Genomic DNA, 25,304 nt, shown 5'->3' with positions numbered 1-25,304 from the left:
ATTGTTAAAACTCATGATCTATAGGTCTATAAGGTCCCTTTACTAGCTCGTAAAACATAAACGCCTTGGATTAGTGAATTAAGCAATTTTGAAATGTTCAAAATCAAAATTAAGTTTTCAATTTGAAGTGCTCAAATTGAATTTTAATTTGAAATATTCAAATTGAATTTAGGGTTTCAATTTAAAGTGTTCAAATTGTAAACTAGGCTTTGAATTTGAAATGTTCAATTTTAAATTAGGGTTTGCATAATTATATTCGATATAATTAACGTTTAATTTATCAAAATAAAATTAAATTAGAGAGTTTAAAATATCTAAATATTAATTTAAATATTTATTACATGAATAGGATTCATGTTTAAAATTAGGTGTTTGATTAATTTAATATTTGATATTAAATTATTAATTAATTAATTAATTAAATATGTTTAATGGATTAAAATCAAATTAATTTTTAAAATCGCAAAATCAATTTTAGAAATTGAATTTTGAATTTTAATTTTGAAAATTAATTCAATTTAAGTTGGGATTTAAATGGAGTTAGTGGGAAAATCCACAAAATTGAGTGGTTTGGTGGACGACCTAAAATTAACATCCATCCCTATTTTCTCATGCTAATTGAAGTGACAGATTGTTGTCTCCTTCCATGGCTGCATGTATCAATTACATAAAAGCTTCCAATTTTTCATATTGGATGTGGAATGTTGGATTTTTGGAAATTCTGTAGAATTCTCTCTATCTTACCCTCTCTTATTCCCACATCAATTCACTTGAATACTGAGTTCCACCACTCAAATCCAAGGTTGAGAATAGTAGAGAAGACACTCTTGATGGTCTACGGTTGATTTGAAGCTCAAATTCGTGGAGAGCAGTTTGGATTTGGAGGATTCATCAAAGGTAGAAGTTCTAAAACCTTCTTCTTTTGTAAGTTGTTACTTTCCATGCTTTTAGAACTCAGATTAAGTGTAATTAGAGTGCTTATTGATTCTGATTGCTTCCGTTGCATGCTTGTATATTCCATCCATAATATTTGGAGAAAATTTGAAAATATATAAGATTTGGTATTAGATTTAGGAAGATTACATAATATTTTGAAAAAATTATTGGATTAATTTTTTTAATCTAAATCTTGGTAGTCGATCTCGTCCGGAATATATCGAGAAAAACTATTTGAACAATATTTAAAAAAGTACTAGTTTTATAAGGTAAAAACTTAAAGATGCTATTCTCACAATTTTTCTATAAATTAATATGCTTGTAAAGGTTCATAATTTGATTTGATGTAATTATTAGCTTAAGGTTTTAATTAACTAAAATATATATACATATATATATATAATCATTATTATATATGTAAAATTTAAAAAGAGAAAGAAAGTACTTGTCAACCCTATACTCACCCACTCTCTGTTCCAACCTCACGCCGCCACGCCAACGCCCATAGAATGCTTTTTCCTTCTCTGTTGCATTTTTTTCTTCGATTCAACTGAGGGTTAAGTTTTTGAATCAGACTGTCGATTTTAATTTGAAATCCGACTTATTTTGGACGCAAAATTTGATTCCAACCTTGCGGAGGCACTGAAGCGCACCTCCGTCTCTCTCGAAAGTGTGTCCTTCGACGAAAACCGCACCTTTCAATCGATTGAAAGCCGTCGCCAGTCTCTGTTTCAGCTTTCAGCTGATATTTTGCAGGTACCCAACAAAATCCAAGTTTCTTTTCTCAGCCATTTGCGTTTCAGAGGTTCATTTTCTCTTTGTTGTCTCTGTTTAATTGAAGAATGTGCATGTTGTAGAGCAAAACTCCACCGTTTTTGCACACCCCACATTGTAGGTTGATGGCAGGAATTCTCTGCTTGCTTCCACATTTCATATTGCGTCAAATTTTCAATTACATGATCTTCTTTACTGGTATAGGCCTAAGGTTAGGTTCATTGATGTTTGAGACATTTGGTTGCTAGAAGTAATTTGGTAACTTTAGAAGAAAAGTATTTTACTGAATCTAGCAATTTGATTGGACTTCTGCTTCACCCTTCAATTTATTGTCCATGCTGTTGCTATTTGTTGGATTAGAGAAAGTCGTTCTATGATGTAGCTTCCATCGCTTATTTGTATTTGTTATATTTCTTGCTGATAGTGTTGTAATAGCAGGAACTATTATGTCGCTTTTTAAACTTTCAAGAAATGGAGTCCGGATGATAAAAGAGCTCTTCAGAGGTATGCTGTTCTCCCCTCTGTTCTCCCTCATTTTTAAGTACTGTATATTATTTATTTTCTTAGTGCACGTCAATTTGGAAGACATGTATAGGTGGCTAGAGGCACAAATACTTCTAATTGTACAGAGAATCGGCATCAAATACGGATACGTCTAGATACGTGACAGATACGTGATTTGAAGTATCTAATTTTTATTTTAATTTTTAAAATTTTTAGATACGCTGCTTCCAGATACGTGAAAGGGATACGTATGTCATTTTTTTTTCAAATTTAAGCCCAACCACTTAAAAAGTCCAACCCACAACCCATTTTATTTTAGTGCATGTTTAGGAGTGATTTTAAAATCATAAAAAATCACTTTTTTCATTTTTAACATCACTCGAAAACACACTTTTAATTATTCAAAATTAATTTAGTTTTCGATTTTACACTTTTAAATGCAATTTTCATAGCATTGAAATTAGTTTTGAAGGATTAAACATGTTTCACGGTGATTTTGAAAATGACAAGTGATTTCAACCATTTTAAAATCACTCCCAAACATAAAAGTCCACTTAAATTGAACAATCCAAAACAAAATAAATTAAAAATGATAAAAACATAAAAAATTAAAAGAAAAAACTCGAAAAGTAATTAAATCTTCATTCTTCCCGTCTCTCTCACTATCTAAATCATGATTCACAACCCTTTCATCCTTAACTTCATTCTTCAATCTTCATCTTTTACTTTTTTTCTACTGTCTGCTCTAGTCGCTCAACAATCACTCGACGTTACTAGATTTTTTTTTTTTCAAGTTTTCACTCTCTTCTTAAATCTATTTGAATCTAACTTAAAATAAGGATTATAACAATTAATTAGACATTATATATATATAATCTTCAACCTATCCATATCTTAATTTTTAAAAATTAACGTATCGCCGTATCATATCGTATCCATATCATGTATCCGTATCTGTTTCTGTGCTTCTTAGATAGGTGGTCTTCTAAATCATCGGTATGAGGGTCTTTGTCAATTTACCTTTTCAACATATTTAGGGTTTGATTCTTTGTTCCCCTAGAAACAAGATTGTTGGATCTAATTATTTAGGTTTTCTAATTTTGTTTTTAATTCCTTGTCATGTTGGTTTATGATTCGTTCACTTGATATATATTTATATTCAAATATTATAATATTTTTAAAATTATTTTTTTGTAAGAGACAAAGAAGTATATTCGCACAAATATAAAAGAACATCATAAGGACAAGGGGTAGAGAAAGCCCCTCCCTAGAGAACCACTAAAGGAAAGTCTCCCGATTGTTAAGAATCATGGTAAGGCTAAATTTGTTTTTTTGGAAAAGAGTGGTAAGGCTAGAATTACAAAAGAATTTTGTGTGAATTGTACACCACCAAGAGGCATTATGCTAGACGTACATACAAAAAGGATCAAAAGAAAAATTATCTTCTTCTGAAGGTTCCACAAAAGAGTTTTAATCATACATCGTCAATTGGCAAACTATTTTCCATTTTCCCTTAGACCACCAACCCTCAAGCACTTCCGCTAGCCAATGATTGATTCTTCTTGGCAAACAATAGACGACTTGATACATGGGATGTATGGATTGCTGATTCCGATACATGAGATCTCATCTTCGTCGTAATCTTAATGATTTGGAAATTTCTGAATGGACTATTTTATCTCAATCATCTCACCTCAATTAGGCATTTGACTACCGTGATGTTTGGATTTGGCCATTGGACTCATCATGTTGTTTTACGGTTAAATCCTTTATCACGGATTTGGTTGTTTTTGTTGACCCTCTCCAGATGGATCTCTCCTCTATTACATGGAAGGATAATTACTCGAAGAAGATCAAAATTTTCTTATGGGAGCTCAATCTTGGAGCCATAAACACGAAAAATAGATTACAACATTGTATGGCTTATGTGCATCTTTCCCTTTCTTGGTGCCTTATGTGTTGTCATAGCTCTGAATCCCCAGCTCGTTTTCTTGCTCACTGCTCCTTTGAAAAGCGTTTTTGGAATATTGGTCTGGAAGCCTTTATTGGTCTTTACTTGTGGGGCATCCTTTTGGTGGTACCAGACGAATTAATTGGTTGACTATTGTGCAGGGTTTCTTTTGGACTCTTTGGGGTGAATGCAATGGTCGGTTCTTCAGAGACACATCCTCTACTTTTGATACATTATTGGATTTGGTGCTTACTCATGTTTTCAATTGGTGTAATTCTACGCCTCCTTTTATTTCCTATAGCTTTTTTTTTTTCTTTCCCATTGGATAGATTTCTTGTAATTACCGATTGGTGCTGGGCTTCCCCTATTTCATTCATTGAATGAAATGTTTCCATATCCAAAAAACAATAGATGACCCAAAACTCCTTGAAAAAGACTGACAACCCTTTAATAGCCAATAGACGATGGAGGAAGAGATGGTCTAGAGATAGTCTAAGAAGCATAGATATGGATACGAGACACAATTACGACACGGCCACGACCACACATCTTTTTCTAAAATCCAGGACATGGACACGATAAGGACACGTTTATTAATATACGTTTTAAAAAATATATTATTTTTTTTACCGGAAGAAAATCCAAAGTAAATGGGTTGATGCAATTATATGCTTAAAAAATTAGTCTGATGTATTTCACACTCAAAATTTATTATTTTTGTCATATATGTATCTTTTTAATCTATTCAGTAAGTGTTCTAGGCATGTCACACTCATTTGTTGCACTAACAAGTGTCCAATACGTGTCCAACAAGTGTTGGAGTGTCCAAATATCAGACACGGACACACTAGGCAAACTAAAATGTCTGTGCTTCTTAGGAGATGGTTCTCTTAAGAAATAATGGAAGTTCAATTTACCCAGAAATTGAGACTTTTTGGAGGAGGTGCATATTTTCTTGCATCATCTTCAAATCCAGTTGCTTATGCTTGGTATTAGTGTTTCAGAGCACAAATATCACCTTTTTGTTCCTTTATTCAATTTTTTTTCATGCTTCTTTGTTTCTTTTTTTTGGGTCAGAGTTCTTATTATAGGCGATGCAGCGTTTGTTGTTTCTGATTAGTTTTATTCCTTTTTTTTCACTTCACCAGGGCAATCTTTACTGGTGACTAAAGCAAGTCACATTCGAGGGCCTTTTTTCAAATACCTGCGAACTCTGGTTAGTTAATTCTTTCTGTCTTTTAGTTGAATATTTAAACTATTGTGGTTGCTCAAGTTCACATTATATAGCTAGTATGAATTAAGTATTAGCTACATTAGTTCATTGGCCAACAGGCATGAACTTTTGGGAATATAATATTTTCTTAATTGCCAACCTAAGCATTACTCAACTGGTTAAGGCATATACCTTCAACCAAAAGGTTAGAGATCTAATTGGATTTGGTAAGCTATTTTCCTTGCCTGTTATATTTGCGTAAGAATTTTAATATTAGGTATACTTTCAATTTAAGATTAAGTGTACAATTTATTATCAAAGAAAAAGTAATCAATGCTGATTGGGATTTGGAACTTTGTTGTCTTTTTGTGTGTGTGTCTCTTCTTCCCCCCACCCCGCGGTAATCAGCGTCAATCAGGATTCCTTTTTTTGGTAACATTCGGGCTGTTCGTGGTTTTGCCCTTCGTACTTGCTATTTCTCTACAAATGGGTTCCTATAAGGAAAGAAACATTCAACCTTTCATCTCAATTGGGAGTTGGAAGCTATTCCAGATTTATTATTCCATTGAATTCTTATCTTTGCCGTGCCATGAAATTTATTATTTAATATATTATATATTGCTTCCAAATTATATGTTTGTGTCTTAAAAACATTTGTTTTTAATTGGGGAGATAATTGATAACTATGAAGGGTACTTCAACTTTTTAGTGAGACATGGTATGCATGCTGTAGTTATTATTAGAGGTAGTAATAATGGGACCCTTTATTTCTTTTTTTAGCCACAGGCCCAAGTTCAGGTGCTTCAAGGTTTCAAATGGCAGGAACAACGTCTGTATTCTACGTCAGGTCCTCAGGATGGCTGTAATGAAGAGAATGAACCAAAAGAAACGTAAGTTCTTTTAGCTTTTAACATTACATATATATGAGAAGACTTTAGTCTTTAATCGCACCAAGCAGTATCACTGATTAAAATAGTATGCAGGTGCAGTGTGCTTTACATGGTTGTGAGTGACTTATTTTGGATTTGAACCATCATTCTTTGTTCAAGTTTTTGTGGCTTTCTCTTTGATAGATAGATAACTTTTTGAGATGGAAACATTCCCTGCCGCCAATGTAGATAGTTAAGATAATAACCCAGTTGAAACACCCCTCATTACTATATAGTGTTGATAATGGAGTTAGAGTGTAAATGGGTTGGGTTGGGTTGAGTTGGGTTGAGGATACTTTTTGGAGGTTTGGTTGGCATCCCAAAGGACCCAAATAATGTCTCTAACCCAACCCAACCCAACTCTTAAGATTTGGGTTGGGTTGTCGGTTTGTAACTTATTTTTTTTATATACAACACATGACTAATAACTCTAATCTCATAAAATTCAAATGCTAAATACCAAATATCTATGATATTTATTGCAAACTTTAAACAAATGCAAATATCAAAACAATTTTAAAAGAAAAATATTAAAAATTCACAAATCTCTCTCTCTCTATATATATATATATATAATTCGAGTTGGGTTGGGTTAACCCACAATTTTTTAGCCAACCCACGACCCGACCCAATAAAAATAGAAAAAGTTTAACCCAATGCAACTCTTACATTTTGGGTTGGATAGTCTGGATTGTCTAGGTTGTCGGGTTATTTGAACACTCCTAAATAGATTCTCTTTTATGTATTTGAATTTTTAGATTTTCTACGTGTGTTTTTGGCTATTCAGGATTTTTTTTTATTACTATTTTTCTTAATGGCATTTGCATTTCTTAGTACTTTTGGAGAGCGAGTGTGGATGCTTGCGTAAAAACAATTCATATATATATAGAAACACATACAAATAACATTTTTTCTCCCACTAATTATACAATTAATTTTGAGGTCCAAAATCTTTTATCAACGAGAATACTATTAAGAAAATCCTAGTTAACCTTACTTTTTCAACGTCAAGCTGAAGACTCTTTTCTTGTGAAACTGTACCACTTTGGCCTTCAATAATAGACTCGCATCCTGAGTAAGAACATAATTTAAAATTTTCTCGGTGGTCTGCATTTGAGTTATTCTGTTGATTCTTCTCTACCAGAAACTGTGATTTGCAGGATATCTGTCACATTTGTCCTTAAGGATGGAGAAGAGCAACAAATTAGAGTTCCCGTTGGAATGTCCATGTTAGAAGCTGCTCATTTAAACGATATAGAACTTGAAGGTAAGGAGTTTGATTCACTCCCTCCTTAAAAAGTTTAAGCACTATCCTGCATTTCCTCATGATTCAAGCATTTATTTTACATAGCTAAACATGGTATATTATGGCATGCTGGCTCTTGAGTTTCTGTTTCATCACTAGAAACTGTTTTCTCTCTCAAACCAGGAGCATGCGAAGGTTCATTAGCTTGTTCAACTTGTCATGTTATTGTGATGGTAAGTTGCTCTCTCTCTCTCTCTCTCTCTCTCTCTCTACAATTCTAGACTTGACTTTTGTGTAAAATCTGATTAAATCATGTCACAGGATATGGAATACTACAACAAACTAGAAGAGCCAGTCGATGAGGAGAATGACATGTTGGATCTGGCGTTCGGGCTTACAGAAACGTGGGTTCCTTGCGCATAAATTAACTTATTTTGATATGTTCTTTGATCTTTAGAGTATACACCAGTTATTTAATTTACTAAATGCTATAATTCCACCCCGATGTTTTAAAACATTTCAATCAAATTTCTAGTCAATTACATTGTAGAAATTGAATAACCAGCTAATGACGTGGCATTTCAAACACTAACATTATACTGTATTGGGTGAAAGATGAAACGTTAGTGAAAATATCTAACCAGATGAGTTTTATTTATTTTCTATCTTTTTTATTCAGTTTTGTATTTGTTTTTTTGTCGCTAGTATATCACTTCCTTGCGGAGTTTGTTTCCGTTAGACATTAATCTCTTTTCATTTCATCAATTAAAAATTGTCTCTTATTAAAACAAATTAACTTTGACAGTCTGAAAACTGATGACCGTACTTCATAAATCAAATGATATGTTAACCTGTTTTTGTTGGTATTAATTTGTTGGGATACTGCAGGTCTCGTTTGGGATGTCAAGTTATTGCAAAACCTGAACTTGATGGAATTCGTTTAGCCATTCCTGCAGCCACCAGAAATTTTGCTGTTGACGGCTTTACGCCAAAGCCACACTAAGCATTTTGGAACTATGAGATGGGGATCAAACAAGGTTTAACCCACTAGTTTTACCCACTAGTTTTGCCTCATGATTCAATTTATCTCTGCTTTCATGGTTCAAAGTATGTTAGAAACTGTTTTGAGTATTGGTTAAACTTATCTTCTATTCTTTTGAAAATGTAGCTGATATGTCACGATCAAATTCCATAAAAGAAAGAAATATTTAAATTTTTTTGACTAATCTCTGATTCAGGGTCAATAATTTATTTAAAAGTTCTTGGTGATCCTTTATTTATTTCTTTTCTTCCTGTTCATGCAATTTCTTTTGTTTAGTTCCTCTTTTCCACTCTCTATTTGGGTGGGCATCGGCCTGTGGCACATTTGATCCACCTTGAAGGTTGATATATCTTAACCATCGAGTTATATGGCCATATTTGAAAGACTTGTTATAATGTGTTTTAGAGAACTTTTTTAATAGTACTGTTTTCTTAGAACTCTTAGAACTCAAGGACTCATATAGAAAAAATCCTGTTCACGTAAGGTTGTTTTCCAACTAAAAAATAACTACATATGAGAATTTTAAGTTGTATGGATTCTATTAAAAAAGTAGTACGCATTATAGTTTGATTTCCATATGTTTTTTATTGACTTAAATATAGCTTAATTAGTTAAGATTTATTTTCTTAATCAAGAGATTGGAAATTTGAATCTTTCCACCCACTCGTGTAGTAGTCGGACTCGTAGAAGAAAATTTAAAATAAAATGCTATCTAGAAAATTAATACTTAAGTTTATTCTATTTTAGAGAAATATTACGAATGTAGTGACTCAACTTTTACAAATTAAGGACATGGATGGAAGGAACTAGAAAGCATTTGCAAAAATATGCATTTTTTAAAAATATTTATAATTTTTTTATAAGTTAAAAATTAAGAGCGACGTATTTTACCTTCAAAATTTATTGCTTTTGTCCTATATTAATATGTGCATTTAATAACTTGTATCTTATAATTTTGATTATTGATCTCTTTCTATTCACTTAATAAAAAGTCTTGCTATTCTTTTCTAAAAGAAGTGTATTCAATATGCTTTAATAAATGTTCAATACATGTTTATTAAGATGTTACATCAAACACATAGGTGGCGGAGGTTTTGAAACCTGTGAAATATAGGGGATTGGGTATAGGAAATTCGAAAGCTCGTAACTCGACTTTTTAGCCAAATGGTGGTTGTGCTTTTATTAGGATTTCGATGTTTTATGACCCAAGGTTATTATGGGTAAGTTGGGTTGATCTGTTCCTTTTTTAATGGACCTTGATTGGGGTCAGCAACACTTATAGGTCAGTCCCTCTCATGTCTCATTTTACTCGTCAAGTTAGGGGATGGGAAAGGTACTTTTTTTTTTTTTTAGGAAGATTGGTGGTTGGTTGAGTCCTCTTGATTATGTTTTTCTCCATTTATACCCGTTGTCTTTCTTGAAGAATGCTTTGGTGGTTGTCGTTTTGGCCCAGTTTGTCTCTAATTTTGGGTTCCATCGTTCGTTTTTAATAGAGAAACGAGTGATTTTGTTGGTCTTTTTCTTTATTGGGGGAGGTTTAGTATTGTGTTGATAGAAGGGATATTCACTTTTGGTGTCCTAACTCTCCATAGTGTATTTTTTGGGAGACTTGGTTTTTGCCTTGATGTGGAGTATAAAATTTCCAAGAAGATGAAATATTTTGTTCGGAAGGCCCCTCCATGGCACGATGAATACCTTAGATAGGGTGTCTCGGTGGTGGTTGAATTTGATGGGGTTGTGGATTATTTTATTTTATCATTCTTTTTTGGTAAGAGGGTTGTTGAAGATCTTCATCATATCCTTTGGAATTGTGACTTTGTTTATGTTGTATGGACCTACTTCTTCGATGAGTTTGGACTTGATTTGATCGATATCATTTTGTTCTCCATATTGCAAAGTTCCATATCAACCAAGCTTGCAACATATTGAGGTTATGTCTATAGATTACTGACAAACTAGCAATGCCTTTAGTGTAGAGAGTAATAGGAATTAGGCATGTAGCTAAAAAAAATTGAAGATCATTGTTTAAAGATAGACGAACGTGAAAAAGTACCTAGATCAATGATTTCCACAAGGATAGATATCAAAAACATTAAAAAGGAGGAAACTGTAATGGAAGACAATAAATCGAGATAGAAGCAAAGCCATTCCATTGCTGCAACATTGTGAAACCTGGGTCGAGAGTATGCATCAATCAATTTCATATTGGCATCCTTGAATCTCGACTCTTGATCGAAGCTCCTAATAGTTATTGATCCATAAATTGTTTCGGAGAAAAGTTGTATCACTGGAGCCTTGCATACTCCCATAAATCGTGATAGCTCTCGTGCCGTCGGAATATAATATTGATGTGCAGCAAAAGCTCAATATAAGGTAAGTGCATGGTAGAAGCTCTAAAGATTTTGGTTTTCACATTATGTAACTTTCCTATCAATACAACCCACAAGGTTAGAAGGTATACCTCATACCAGATGCATAAAGCTATCACAAGTATAAAGATAATGAAAGCTTGCCATGCAACTTAAGACATTATTACAATGGTTCCTAAAAGCTGAATCACATTGAAGCAAAAGGCTCCAACTTGAAATGGTATGTCCATATCAATAGCACTTTGGTCTGTGGAGGCCCATAAACAAAAGAACAATATTTACAAATTATGATAAGAGGTTTCAAGGAAGTGCAACATGAATATAAATTCACTCACTCTATTGAGGATTCATCCACTTGGAGTAGTATCAGAGAATGACATGGGAGCACAAAAGATGCTTGTATGCATTTTAATGAAAAGTTCAGTTGTAGCTTTAAAACCAGTTGTCACAAGAAAGGTTGATCTCAAAAGGAAACAGAACGAGCTTCCAACAACGAAAGCAATAAAGATGATAAACAACTAAAAGGTAGAAACAAGAGGCTCTATATCCTTTGAAATAGGAGTAGCCCATGTCATCCAATAATCACTTCCTGTTTGAAGAATCTGAAAGAGAACTTGGCTAAGCAATATAATGGGCACAAGAGCTCCACCATAAGCATACTTGATGTATTTCCAGTAAATTGAAAATCCAACTCTTCCTTTCTCTCTTTCTTCTTCTTGTACAAGTTGCCCATTCGATTTATTGGCATTAACTACTTTCCCGTCTTGTATACCCGTTTTATCTTCCTCATGTATAATTCCATTAATACTAATCATAAACTCCTCTTCCTTGCTAGTAGTTTTTCCAAAAGTATCTTCTTCAACATAATTAATGGCTGATAATGCTTCCTCGTGTGCACCAACAAGTGCCATAAAGCCGGTTCCGGACTGTAGAATTTCATCGTACTTTCCTGCTTGAGTAATTCTTCCATCTTTCATGACTTAATAATGAATCTTTAAAGCTCGCTTGTAATATTATAAGGAAATAACTAAAAATAGAGAGGGAAGTCCTCAAGTACTTACTAAGATAAGATCTGCCATTGGTAAAAATTCTATTTGATGAGTAACATAAAAAATGTTTTTGAACTCAAAACACCAATGAGACATTCCTGTTAGGATAATACCATACTATTGATCATTGTAAATCCATATATCAAGTGCTAATGATGGTATAATTCAACATACACATTGTTTCATTTTGTCTGAAAAGAGGGAAGTAACTTAAAAATTACAAACAAAGATTAAATAGCAAAAAGAATTACCTTGAAGAGATGAGAACCCGTAAGAGCACCAACTACACTAAAGGGATCATCAATTAAGTAAATATCAACATCTTGGTATAAGGCACGAGCAATTTAAATTCTTTGCTTTTGTCCACCACTTAAATTTATTCATCTTTCACCTATTGTCGTTTGGTCACTAAATGCGAGAATTTCAAGGTCCTTTTCTAGACAACATGCTTCAAGAACTCTTTTGTACCTTTCTTTGTCCATCTCTTTGCTAAAAAGTATGTTCTCCTCAATCTTTCCACTCCGTATCCATGGTGATTGTGCTACATAGGCCTTACTACCACACACTCTTAGATCTCCTGATATTTTAGGTACTTCTCCAAGGATACAAGATAGCAAACTGAACTTGCCTGAGCCTACTGTACCACAAACAACAACTCTCATGCCATGTTCCACTTTGAAATTAATATCTTGCAACGTCGGGTTTGAAGAAGACGAGTCCCAATAAAAGTTCCCATTGACAATCTCAACTGTTGTAATATAACCTACCCCTTGGAAGTTCTCTATAATATCAAACTTCAAATCGTCAAGACGAAAGAAGGACACTCAAGTGAAACTTTCGTTTGAACCATTATTGAGATTGTGTTAGGAATATTGTAATTGGTTCTTGAAGAATCCTAAACATTGCAAGCGCAATAATACTTTGCCGGACTCTAATGGGATCCCCAAAAGCATACAAGTGCCAAAAGTGACAACGGATACAAATGTTGGGGGTACCCCAAAAGATGAATGTTGTACCTGAAAATGTATAAAGGAACTTCTTTAACCATCCCACCTCAATATTCCTAAGTTCGGATATATTAGATAGAAACTTCATTTTCCATCCCTGAAGCTTAAGAATCCTCATATTTCTTAAGATTTCAGATGTCGCCTTCATTCTTGTGTCTTTTAACTCCATTATGTTGTCTTGAAATTCATCCGGCAACTTTCCCAATGGGATATTTATCAACATTATAGCTATAGTTGCAACAAAAGCTGCAATTGAAGCAAGACCAAGATTTTTATACAAAACCAATAAAGCAAATCCAACTTAAAAACCCACCAGCCAGACATCATGCATATACCAACTGAAATCACAAACCCTCTTGGCATCTACAACAACGAAGTTAATGATCTCTCCACTTCTGTGTCGTTGCCTTGACTGGCAAGAAAGAGTCTGATTCTTGTTGTAGATTATTGCAATCAATACTGCTCGAACATTCATTTTGACTTGTTGTGCCCTAAAGAACTAATGCCTTATTGCGAGACACTCCATGAGTTTTGCCAAGAAAAATATACATACTAGAATGTAGCCTTCATATTCGAAATCTCGGTGACCGTTGAGATATTGAACGAAAGTGTTAATAAGATAGGGGCCAACATAAGTAGCCAATGTGCCAATGAATGCAAAAGCAGCAATTAAAATTATCTCTTTCCAAGCTGAGTAGAATAAATCCTTTACTAGAGAAAGAGTGGTAACTCGGTCGATTGTTCCACACTCAGACTCGAGTTTATTTATGAGAATCTGATAGGTGCTAGAAACAACATCGCATGGTCTAATGACTTTTTATTTCCCATTGCAATCAGAGGACCAATCCAAGAGAATGAAAGGATACTGAAAATTCCAGCAGTCTTGTACGGGGTCATAGTTTCATCTCCATTACAGTTCATTGACTCGATACTGCCATTATAGAGTGTAGTATACCTCATGTCACCATTTAGAAGGTGTTTTTCAAGAGAGTCTTGTTCACACACACTCTTACCAAAGAACCCAACATATATGATCAACAAACCAGAGACGACAGACATGACATCTAAAACCAAGTATATAATGGGAAAGGAATGGATTTTTCTATAATAAACTAAGTCCACAGTAAGACAGTAACAAGAAATTGTTGAGGTTAATGCCCTAAATCTCGTATGGTCCTATAATTTGTAAACACATGTATGGACAAACATTTGGTGATTTATAATATGAGTTATTTTATTCACTCCTGTCTATAAAATATGAGATATTTTAGTTGAATTAACCACCAACCAATAAATTAAGATCCCTGGTTATCGTTGTAACTTAAGCATGTATGTGGAGACATATAAGTGGATCGTACTTTAAGTGATAACCTAAATGGTCTGTAGTATATGGATAAAGGAGAGAAACCTTATCTTGGTGACGCTACGAGTGTGGTGCGCTTTGTAGGTGTTACAAGTGTTGTAAAGTGCTACAAATGGTTTGATCCTGACTATTCATGTATTAGACATACGAGCAGTGATGCTCCATACAAAGAAGTTTGTATAAGACTGGACCACGGAATGTTAATTCTCGCTATATAACGCCGTTCATGACAGGGACTTTCATTTCACTAGGATGACCATAGGTAACATGAATCCTGAGTGAGTTGGGAACTTCTGTCTATGAGGGCGGTTCTTTGATTTGCATGGGTGCGAGTGGCCAGATCGTCGACTCAAACCTACCACTTTGGGGATTCGTTTGATTAGGGAACTGGGAACTCAGCTACACAAGACGAAATTCACACCTTCCCCGAAGTAGAGGCAAGTAGATAAATTGCTCCCTTAAGGGCTGATTTCGGGGCTTGAACAATGTGGTGTCACACCTTCTCATGGCCCGAGAAGGGTTTACTCAGAGTAGGACTATGACGTATTGTTCATTAGAGGAATCAGTGGTACTTAAGGAGTTAGATGTAACTACAAGGGCAAAATGGTAAATTGACCAGTTGTACTTACGAACGATTTGTGAAGGGTCATTGTACTGTTGATTGGTTATATCCGATAGACACAGAAATATATATATAGTGCGAAGAGTGCAGCTATCGTTCTTTAGTGGAGGGCCTGACAGTTAACAGATGGTGGATATCATGATTAAAGAGTTTAGTCAATTATTCACATACCGTTGGTGCTTAAAGCTACAGATCCATAAGGTCTCCTTGGTAGCTCGAAGATTCAAGTTGAGAACCAGTTTTTGGGTCAGTTTGAAGTGTTCAAATTAACTAGAGAGAATTTGATTATATATGATATAATTAAATTGATTCAATTATATGTGATATAATTGATTTTATGTATTAGATACATTAATTGGAGGAATTAATATAAATTTGATATTATATTAAATGCCAAAAAGGAGAAAAAGAACTATGGTTTATATATTACATATGATATGATATTAAAACTATAGGTTATAAATATAATATGATAAATAAGTTATTATATTTATTTATAATTAAATCGATTATGAAATAATCATTTTTTGGTTTTTCCCACTAATTTATAATAAGTTTTTGATAACTGATGGATAAAATGAAAATCGTTTTCATTTTTTCATAAGACAACGCACATAAGGCAAAAAGACGCACGATAGCGTTGAGAGAGTAAACGATCAAGGAATGAGTATCTATACGATAGTCATTCGCTACTAAACGATCAAGTACCCAAGTCAAACGATAGATTTCTATCTTCTCCCACTTACTCGATCATATAATCGATCATCCAGTTCCTCTTTCCCTCTACCAAATCCATACAGAGCCCATATCTTCTAGATTCTCACACCGAGAATATTAAGGTAGCCTCTTGGTTGTGTCGAGTTTGAATTCGAGGGTCGAGTATCGAGTTTAACTCGATTGTGATCGAGGATCTTACAGTTCGTGATGTTTGCTGGATTTTCTTGCGTTGCGTTCATGCTGTTGGACGCTTGGTTGATAGATCGAGGGATTACTAGAAGAAAGGTTCTTCAAGGGTATGTTTACTTGATCCCTTTGTTTTTACCTAATGCATAACTGTCCTGTGTTAGATTGTAAATGTTGATGTTCTTTCACAATGGGGTTTGGAACGATCTGTTTCCGCTTATTGGTTCTCTATTTTTAGAGTTTCTTTAGAAACAACAAAGTAAGAAATCCATCGAACTCTCAAATGAATTGCAAATTTTGATTTCTTAGTTTTGGTAACTTTAAAAACATTGCCCCATGCAAATACTTTCAACCCAAAGTCCAGAAGAGTCATCAGAGTTTCCTCAGACCACCCATTTCTATACCAGTAAAAGCAGTCAAGAGAGAAAAAAATAAGATTGAAAGCAGAAATAATGAGGCAGCATATGAACTTTTCGTTATAGTTCAAATACCTTATCTCACTCCGACGTTCCCCACAGCCTGATTTCAACTTTAAGCACACCCATGAGAAGCAAAGAACAAGCAACAAAACCAAGTGAGCCAAACCAGAAAGCCCATGAGCTAAAATGGGTTTAAGGAGAAAGTGATCAGTAGAGCCCACAAGGGAAGAAGGGTCATTAAAGAACAAGTTAGTTAAGCTTTGCATAAAATAATCAAGGGAACCCATGATTCAAAAAGGCTATTGGGAAGAAGGGTGTGCTATAAAACTCAACTAGGTTTAGCTCAATCCAAGTGAAGAATGATGTTAGTCCTCAACTTCCAAAGATACATTCATTAGAAATAGAGGAAGAAAACGATTTAAAAACAAAAAGGGTATTCCCTTTGTACTTTCTAGGTAATGGGCGACAAATTAGCAAGAGACAGAGACAAGGTGGATTGAAAAACATGAGCAGAAAAAACTGAAAACCTTTCTCCTTTTTTTGGAAACCATTGAAACTTATTAGAAAAGATAGTTGAAATCATGTGGAAATGATAGTCTTAAAGGTCGTCTTAAAGGTCGTGAAAAAGCTATGAGGTATTCGAGAATGCTTGAAGTTAGTTGGTAAATTTACCAAAGACGAAAATGATCTATTCGATATTGTGGATGATTGGTTATGGAGGGACCGTTTCGTTTTTGTAGGTTGGTCCAGTCTATTGCTCTTTCCTTGTGCTTATTTTGTTGTTAGAGGTTGGTTTACAGGTATAACCTTTATAACTTCATGATACACCTATGGATTGGCAAGTTTCTATGGGAAAGATGCAACTTCTTAACCACTACAATTTCAACTCCTACTAATAGTTTAGCCCACTCTTTGTTGTTACTATGAAGTCTAAAGAATGAGAAGATTTTATTCAGTGGTGTTACAAAGGCGAGGAAACAGGTTACAGGTACTAGATAAAGAGGGTTGGCATCTGGTGTCTTCACATCTTCTTCTAGGTTAAGAGGGTAGTCTAGGAGGGGGTGTGACAATTACTTATCAATGATATACTTTATCACTGTCTATGAGTGATAGATGATGATAGAAGTCTGTCACTAATATATTTATTTGATATTTTATTTGTTTGATGTTTGTGTTTAATGTCTAGTTTGGGCCTCCAAGTGAAACTTAAGAGATTCCTGCAAACACTGAGAAGAACGGTTAACAAGATTAAAAATTATAAAATTTTCCATCATCTTACCTTGGCATGCAGTTTGAGAGGCCAGTTACTTAAATTGATAGTGTACGACTTAGTAGTTTCAGAGGATGGTGGCAACAAGGGATGGTTCAACCTCCCAACTGATTCAGCAATCTAAGCAACTAGGTCATTCAGACTCTGAAGATCAGTTCTAGCTTCAGATCCAAAATAAAGACTATCCTACTGGAAGTTTAAGAACTCCTGTTGCTTATGTAGTTTCTGGGAAAACTCATAAGAGTTGTTAGAAAGATCCATAACCAGTTCCTTTAAAGACTTACCCGAGTGGGTAGAAGGCATGCTTCGACATCGAAATTAGTTTAGGAAACTCCTAAGGAAAATATGCGTCATGCACAGGACCATGCGAAAATTTAGGACATGCTTTGGAAGTGGGATCTTGAACCGAATAGACTCTGCATGCCTCAAAATCCCGCAATTGTTAGATAAATCTCGAACAAAAGAGGTTAGTTTAGATACTTGACTTCTAAGCTCACAAATTTCTCTTACCTCTTCTTCTTCTCTTGAACAACGTGCTTTGAATAATAGATGCATTGTTCATCTGCCATGATAAAAACAAGTAGATACAAAAAAAAAAAAAAATCTTTTTGGGGTTTTTAAAGTTTACAAGAAAAATAAATTGGTTCCACGGCAACGATACCAATTTAGTCGGAGGAGAGTTGTGAAGGCTTCCTAACTACATCTGCTATAGAATTATATCGTGTCAATGCATGATAACCAACTTTTAAATTAAAATTTAAGAATATCAATTAATTCTCACCCATTATTATTGCAACCTTCTCTCAGCCCATAATTGCATATGCTACTCGATTCGATTCACAGAACGACACTAAAATTAGTTTGCTACATTTGTAAGATATTCAAATTATTTGCTATATTTGTAAACAATTTGATTGCATTTATCATTCAATATAATTCTCATAAATTATATAGAGATTAAAACAATATTAGAATCATATTTTATTTACGACATAAATGGCCTTTAAACAAAAAGTAAACACCTTTTAGTTATTTTGAATTCAAATGACGAGATTTTACGTTCATATATATATATATATACATAAAAAACGCTCTTAAGCTATAGGAGAGAATCTTTAATTTCCTTTTATTTTCCTTAAAAGTTTTTATAAAATCTTAATTTGGGAGTCCCACTTCTTGAAATTTTGCAAATATTTGGTCGCCTGACTGACGACGACTGTTTGAACAAGGTATCGGAGAGTCTCTTGGGTCCCTGCGGCTACCCCACTGGGACTTCCTCTTCGGGTCCCCTGCCTCACGAGCTCTTCCTCCTCTTCTACCTTGTCCACCGACACGAGAACCTTTCCTTTGAGTAGGCCCATTCCAACATCACTATACCAAATATTACTTTCTTATAAGTCCCGTTTGTTTCACAAGTTTTCCTATAGAATTTCAAATAGATATTTAACATTTGTTTCATAAAATTACATTTTTTTTAAATCCACGATATTATTATCCAGGGAATTTTAGAATCCATCTCACATGAGTTTTTTTAGTATGGTGCAAAAGTATGGGATTTTCATGTCTGGAAAATAAACAATAAAAATATAACTTAATTAATTAATAAATTAATATCAAGTATTCTTTACTATTCATTTTAATTAATTATTAAATAGAAATATATTATTTAGACTTAATAAATTTCAACTAATATCATTGTCATTAATATTTTATGCTATCTTAACTATTTAATATAAATTATTATTGATAATTATCAATATTCTAATTTATTTATTTACTAATTTAATTATTTTTAGTACTTAATTTAATTATCTTTCATTAAAAAGTTTTATTAATTAAATAATTAATTAACATAACAATAAATTAATTAATGTTAAATTTAATTAAGTATTTATTTACTTTTAGTTTATATACAAACTATTAAATTGAACACAAATATTTAACTTTCATAATTATCTTGCACATTTAAACACAAACATTAACTATCCCATACATTTAAAATCCAAACATTGAAATCCCATATATTTAATATCTATATCCATGAAACAACATCTACAGTCCAAATGGTCCCTTAGTTTACCTAATATTACTAACCCATCAGTGCATTAGCTATAAATTTAGAAAACTCATGCCTAGATAATTTCAAATGGACTCGAATAATAAGATTTTTCCTTAACATTACATTCTTGCAAAAATTTAATCTATTAAATTAAGCATATCAACATGCATCTCTTCTCTTATACCTGCATTGACGGAGGATCGTTGTTTGCCTATAGAGATATTTATAATTTACGATGTAAGTTAGTCTACCGAACTCATGATCTTTTTGCTCTAATACTAATTGTGATGCCTTGACTCTTAAAAAAGTAGACATCGTCGAAACTCATACATTCTAACATCTATTAAGACAAGACAATGACTTGACATTTATTTTAAAATAATACTTATGTTCAACATTTGGAGAATACTCATATACAAACCAATCCAAACTTTAGTTGTGGGATCCCAGAGAAAATATCATAAAACCTCCAAACTCATAAAACAATAAAATAAAACACAATGATAAGACAAAAGACTCGCATGAAAATCATTCAAATAGATTGGAAATAAAACAAGAAATCTCCCAGGGCACTTTGATTCGACTCTGCTGCCTACCTTGGTTGATTTGTTCTTGCATGAAAAGAAAGTTACAAAAAGGAATTACTTCAATTACGTTTGAGTACTATCCTTATTCAAGGTGAATTCCTATAATAATGATAAGTATCATTTTAATAACTAATTGATAAATGACCTCAAGAAAATCAAACATATTTAGCTTGGAAAGATTGATCAAAACATCAAGAAGAAAATGAGACTTTGTTCCTAACTTCAAGATTTCGAACTCTTTACATTTAATTGATCAAACTAGATTAAAAGTTTTAAAACATGCGTTCTAAACACAAGAATACAAATAAAGCATAAAAGCTCGAAAGATTCAACTCTATGAAAAACTCATTCAAATTCCAACTTTTTTTTTTTTATTTCTAAATATGCAAAAATACGATACTATTTAACTAAGTGAAAGAACACCATGTAAAGATACCATTTTTCACCTTATTTATTGTTGTAGTTCTTTTCGATATCATTTATTTCCTTATCATTCTCTCTTTCTAGAAGAAAATTCTTCCTCGAATCTTAAGGATCATCTTATAAAGCAACTTTGTAAGCAGCATCTCGAGCTCGTTTTAGTAGTTAGATTGTAACATCTTTTATTTTAAATATGCACTTCATGTGTAGAGTAATCTACGCCTTTTGCCATGTCTCTCAATGAACCATAAAAACAGAAGAAAAATAATATGAAAAAGCATTACTTGGAACAAATCCCACTATCGTGATTTTCTTCAGATAAATATGTTTACAAATTTTACTCTTTTCTTTTTCTTTTTATCTCTAATATATCACTTTTCTATATGTTTAAGTCTACACAATGTCCTCACCTTTTCTAGAAAGTTTGTTATGATCTCATTTAGTTGGGGATGGATCTTCACGGCTCGACGCTACTAAAGCGAGAAAAAGAAACGTGAACTTTTCAGAGTGGCAGATCTACAAAGGGGTCAGAAGGCACGTGTCATACTCAAATAGTTGAATTTTATATAAATGTATATATTTTTTATTTGATTATACAAAATTTTGTTGTTAATTATACTAAAATTATATTTATGTGAACAATAGGAAATTTTCATAGATAGAAAAAATGTCAAACTATTTAAAAAATATTGATAGACACTGATAGACTTCTATCAACCTCTATCAAAGAAGATTAAAATTTTACTATTTTGTGTAAATAGTTTTTCTTATTTTTTTTATTTTTTAAAATTTTCCGTGAACAATTCTATAAAAGTTTATAGTAATTTTTAATTAATATTATTTAATGTAGATATCATATCTAAGTGCATTTAAAGTTACATATTTATATGAAGGTTAAATTACAATTTTAGTCCCTAAGTTTGGAACACTGTGATTAATAAATCTATGAACTTTCATTTTTAACTCTAATGAATTACTTAAAAATATCCGTTAGATCAATAAACTTTCAATTTTAACTTTAATAAACCTCAAATGTATTAAAAATGTTTAAAAATTAATTATTTCATGAAATCAAAAAAAAAAAAATCTAATTGAATCTTGAATTTTCAAATTTTTAGTTAATAATACATTATTTTTTTAAAATATCCAATAATATTTATTAGACACAAATTTGAATTTGATATTTAATATAATATTCCGTTTTTAACATTTTGAATATATAAGAGAAGAATAGATGGATCTATTGAAAATTTTTTAAACGAAAAAACTTGGATGCAGTTGGAAAGCATCCATCCTCTATGCATTCCAAACTACAAATTTATGTCCATTAACCTGAATTTCTAGATCCATCATTGGAAAATACGAACTGCCGAGAGAGAATGGAAAGGGATGCGACAATGGGTTGGGTGGAAGATAGGATTCGTGGACGGCTAGGCGGCATTTTAAAAATTGAAAAAACTTCTTTTTTTATATGTGTTATTTTTTTAATGGGAATTGGACTGTATGGAAAATTTTAGGATTTAGTATTGAAAAATGGCAAAACCGACATTTATGTCAACTCATATGACTGCAAAATTTTTAAATCCTTGTTTACCCTTGTTTGATTCGTAGCTTTTGTTATTGATGAAACTACTAATACATTATAATTGTAGAATCATAAACAATGACGGGATTCTGTATAGAGGATAATTGCTGACTCCTTTGTTTTTCATTTTCCCTATAATCGATTCATTTGAAAAGATAAACATAATCGTCTTCCCAAAAATAACCACCATTCCTAATTTTCTTCACCTAGTTAACATTTCAATGTAGATTTTATGATTAGTTTGGATTCTATTTAATCATTCTTTGCATTAATCTCACATGAACTAAATATCCATATTTTTTCTATCAAATTTATATTTTAAATATTTAAATATTATCAAATCACTTTTTTTTTTTTTTCAAATGTTTGAATTTTTTTTTCATTACTTTATACACATTCTTAATAAATTAACTAGATATTTTTTTTCATATTTTTTAAGGTTAAAATATTTTATATTTAGTCACTATTTTTATCTCATTTTATCTCATATTATATTTGAAGGAGTGATTCTAACATGCAGCGAAATAAATCAGAATCAATAAGTACTCTAACTATTCTTAATTTGAGTTTTAAACATGTTATTCAAAAGAAGTTCAAAGAGGATTTGAAGCAAAACTTACCTTTGAAGACTTAATCCACGAATTTAGCAGAATCACATCAAGATTGAGCTTGAAACTTCAGCAAGACCACCAACAAGATCTTCTCTACAAAGATCAAGTAGGAATATGTGGTGGAAACACTCAAATCTAGCTAAATTGGAGAGGAATTTTGGTGGTTTGTGAGGGTTTTTAGAATTTCAGCACTTCAGTCAATATTTTTAGCAAATCTATCCAAAATCCATGCATGAATACTCATTATATAACAGAGAGAGTGACTTACATGGAGGGTAGCTCCTACTTGGAGCTGATCACTTGACATCTCCTACTGCATGAGCTAAAATGACTTCACCCATTCCCATCTTGAAAGTCATTTCCTATTCATAAAGTTGTCTCCAAGAACTAGTTTCCTGTAGAAAAGTGTAAACATGATTAGCGACGCCGGAATCTAATATCTAGGTTCGGTGAGTATTCTCCACTAGACATGTTCAACTACTAGTAAATCTGTTTTACCTTGTTTCGCCTTTTCTGCTTTCTTTTCCGCAAAATACTTTGGGCAGTTACGCTTCCACTACCCATCCTCTCCGCAATGGAAATACTTTCCTTTGGGAGTCTTGTTTTTATTTTTATTTTTCTTAGCAGTGGTTTTCTTATTCCCTTTACCCTTCTTCTTCATTTGTATAGATTTATCTTTCGAAGAAGAGGGAACAAACTTCTTGTTATCAGTCAGTCTTGTTTCAAACGTCGACCCTTTAAAAAACTTCTTAGATCGAGAAATAACATTTGCTTCTTTTTCTTTAAGTTTCATCATCGACTAATATGTCTGTAACTCGTTCAACAACATAGTCAAATTATAAGTAATTTTGTTCATAACAACATTGGTTCTGAAAGGCAGATAACTCTCGAGAGATATTCCAATATCATATTGACTTGACTTATCTCATCTATCATCGCCCCATGAGCCTCAACAATATTAAAATGGGCCATCATATCGAGAACATGTTTTCTAACATTGAACCCATCTTTCATGCGAGTACTATAAACATACTTAATAGCTTCATGTCGAACAGAGGATGACAGTTGCCCGAACATCTCCTGGAGCGATGCCATTATCTCACCGGCGGTGGGCATTACCTCATGTTTCTTATTATGTACATCAGATATACTTGCTAAAATGTAGGCCTAAGCTTTTTCGTTAGCCCTAATCCACCGATCATAGATTTTCCGAACATTTCGGTTCGTTGTTGTACTGGAAATCGGAGGACATTCCTCCGTCAACACAAACCTCAAATCATCCACAACTAATATTATATTGATGTTGGATTTCCAATTTGAATATCCTTCATCGTTAAATTTATCGGAAGCTAGCAGTTATATAATTGAATTTGACATTGCTGAATATTTTTTTTAAAAAAATTCTATTAGATTTTATGCATCTAAATCCAAATTTAGCAAAATAATAAAGTACCCATAAATCTTTATTTATTTGCAACGATACTTTAGTGATTTAGAACAGTTGCTACCGTGGGGCAGTCAACAATTCATTCACTGAAACAAGATAATTTTTTACCAAATACATATCAGAATAACTCTTTATTCTTATAGTTCTTTTGGTTATCGTTTTCGGTCAAGATCTTTACTAACAATTAGTAATTCTTGTAACTGTGACCTGCCATTTTTAGATTTTATATAATGGTATGAATATGCCCCCGAGACGGAAGAAAATATTCAAGACAGAACTATAAGACCCTGTTCATTACTGAAGCTTGGGTTGTTTCTGAATCCAATGGTACAACCCTCTGTGGGGATCACCGTGGTTAACGACTAGCTAGTGCTGCCTAAAAAACTACAACAGGCACAACATAGGAATCTCATGGTTCAAACTAATGGAGGAGATTGTAGGACAATGTTGACACATTTCTTTCACACACTTCCTATGAACCACTTCCCCCATTCACCTTGTTATTGACCCATGCAAACACTTTCCGTACAGAGTAGTCGCGGTAAAAGCGACATGAAGTCGAGCATGGATCTCACGGTGTGAACTCTTGGGGACGCGAAAGCTATTAACTTTATATCGAATATATTTTTAATCTCCCACTAAAGTGTTCTAAATGTTTGAGTATTTATTTACTTAGGTTTTATTACGACTAATTTAAGAAAAATCTAAGTTTATGTGATTTTATCCAAGTATAACGTTTACATTTGGATATTAATCTACGATGTTTATGTGTTTAAACCAGTTTTAAACCTCACACCGCTCACACAAGCTCATAAAATCAGTTAACAATGCTCAATATTTCGGTTATATCCCTAGGTAGAAGGTGTTACGCAAACTGTCAACTTAAGTACCCCTAGCCTTAGACAGGTTTATGAATCGATTTGAGTTTGTAACCAAATTTTATAAATTAATAATCTATTTTAACCATTAAAACTAGTTGTTAGCCTAAATGAGCATAT

General features: G+C 33.0%; 1 protein-coding gene and 1 pseudogene across 2 annotated transcripts; one reads left to right on the top strand and one right to left on the bottom strand.

Annotated features, from left to right (window-relative positions):
* The first annotated feature begins 1,376 nt into the window (after nt 1-1,376).
* On the top strand, nt 1,377-8,779 carry LOC120085020 (2Fe-2S ferredoxin-like). 2 transcript variants are annotated; one of them, XM_039040839.1, is made up of 8 exons: nt 1,377-1,692; nt 2,149-2,214; nt 5,314-5,381; nt 6,159-6,268; nt 7,468-7,574; nt 7,737-7,786; nt 7,875-7,957; nt 8,442-8,779. In XM_039040839.1, exons 2-8 carry the CDS (start codon nt 2,157-2,159, stop codon nt 8,554-8,556), a joined length of 591 nt encoding a protein of 196 aa, XP_038896767.1. In that variant the 5' UTR covers nt 1,377-1,692; nt 2,149-2,156; the 3' UTR covers nt 8,557-8,779. The 2 variants fall into 2 exon arrangements, with proteins under 2 accessions (XP_038896767.1, XP_038896768.1); XM_039040840.1 differs by having other exon boundaries at nt 2,146-2,214.
* A 1,651-nt stretch (nt 8,780-10,430) lies between these two features.
* Nucleotides 10,431-16,614, bottom strand: LOC120084705 (annotated as a pseudogene).
* Between the last annotated feature and the right edge of the window lie 8,690 nt (nt 16,615-25,304).

This window comes from Benincasa hispida, chromosome 9, assembly GCF_009727055.1.
Source record: "Benincasa hispida cultivar B227 chromosome 9, ASM972705v1, whole genome shotgun sequence".
Lineage (NCBI taxonomy): Eukaryota > Viridiplantae > Streptophyta > Magnoliopsida > Cucurbitales > Cucurbitaceae > Benincasa > Benincasa hispida.
The sequence above is the reverse complement of the archived record's forward strand: the minus strand, read 5'-3'. Positions and strand labels throughout refer to the sequence as shown.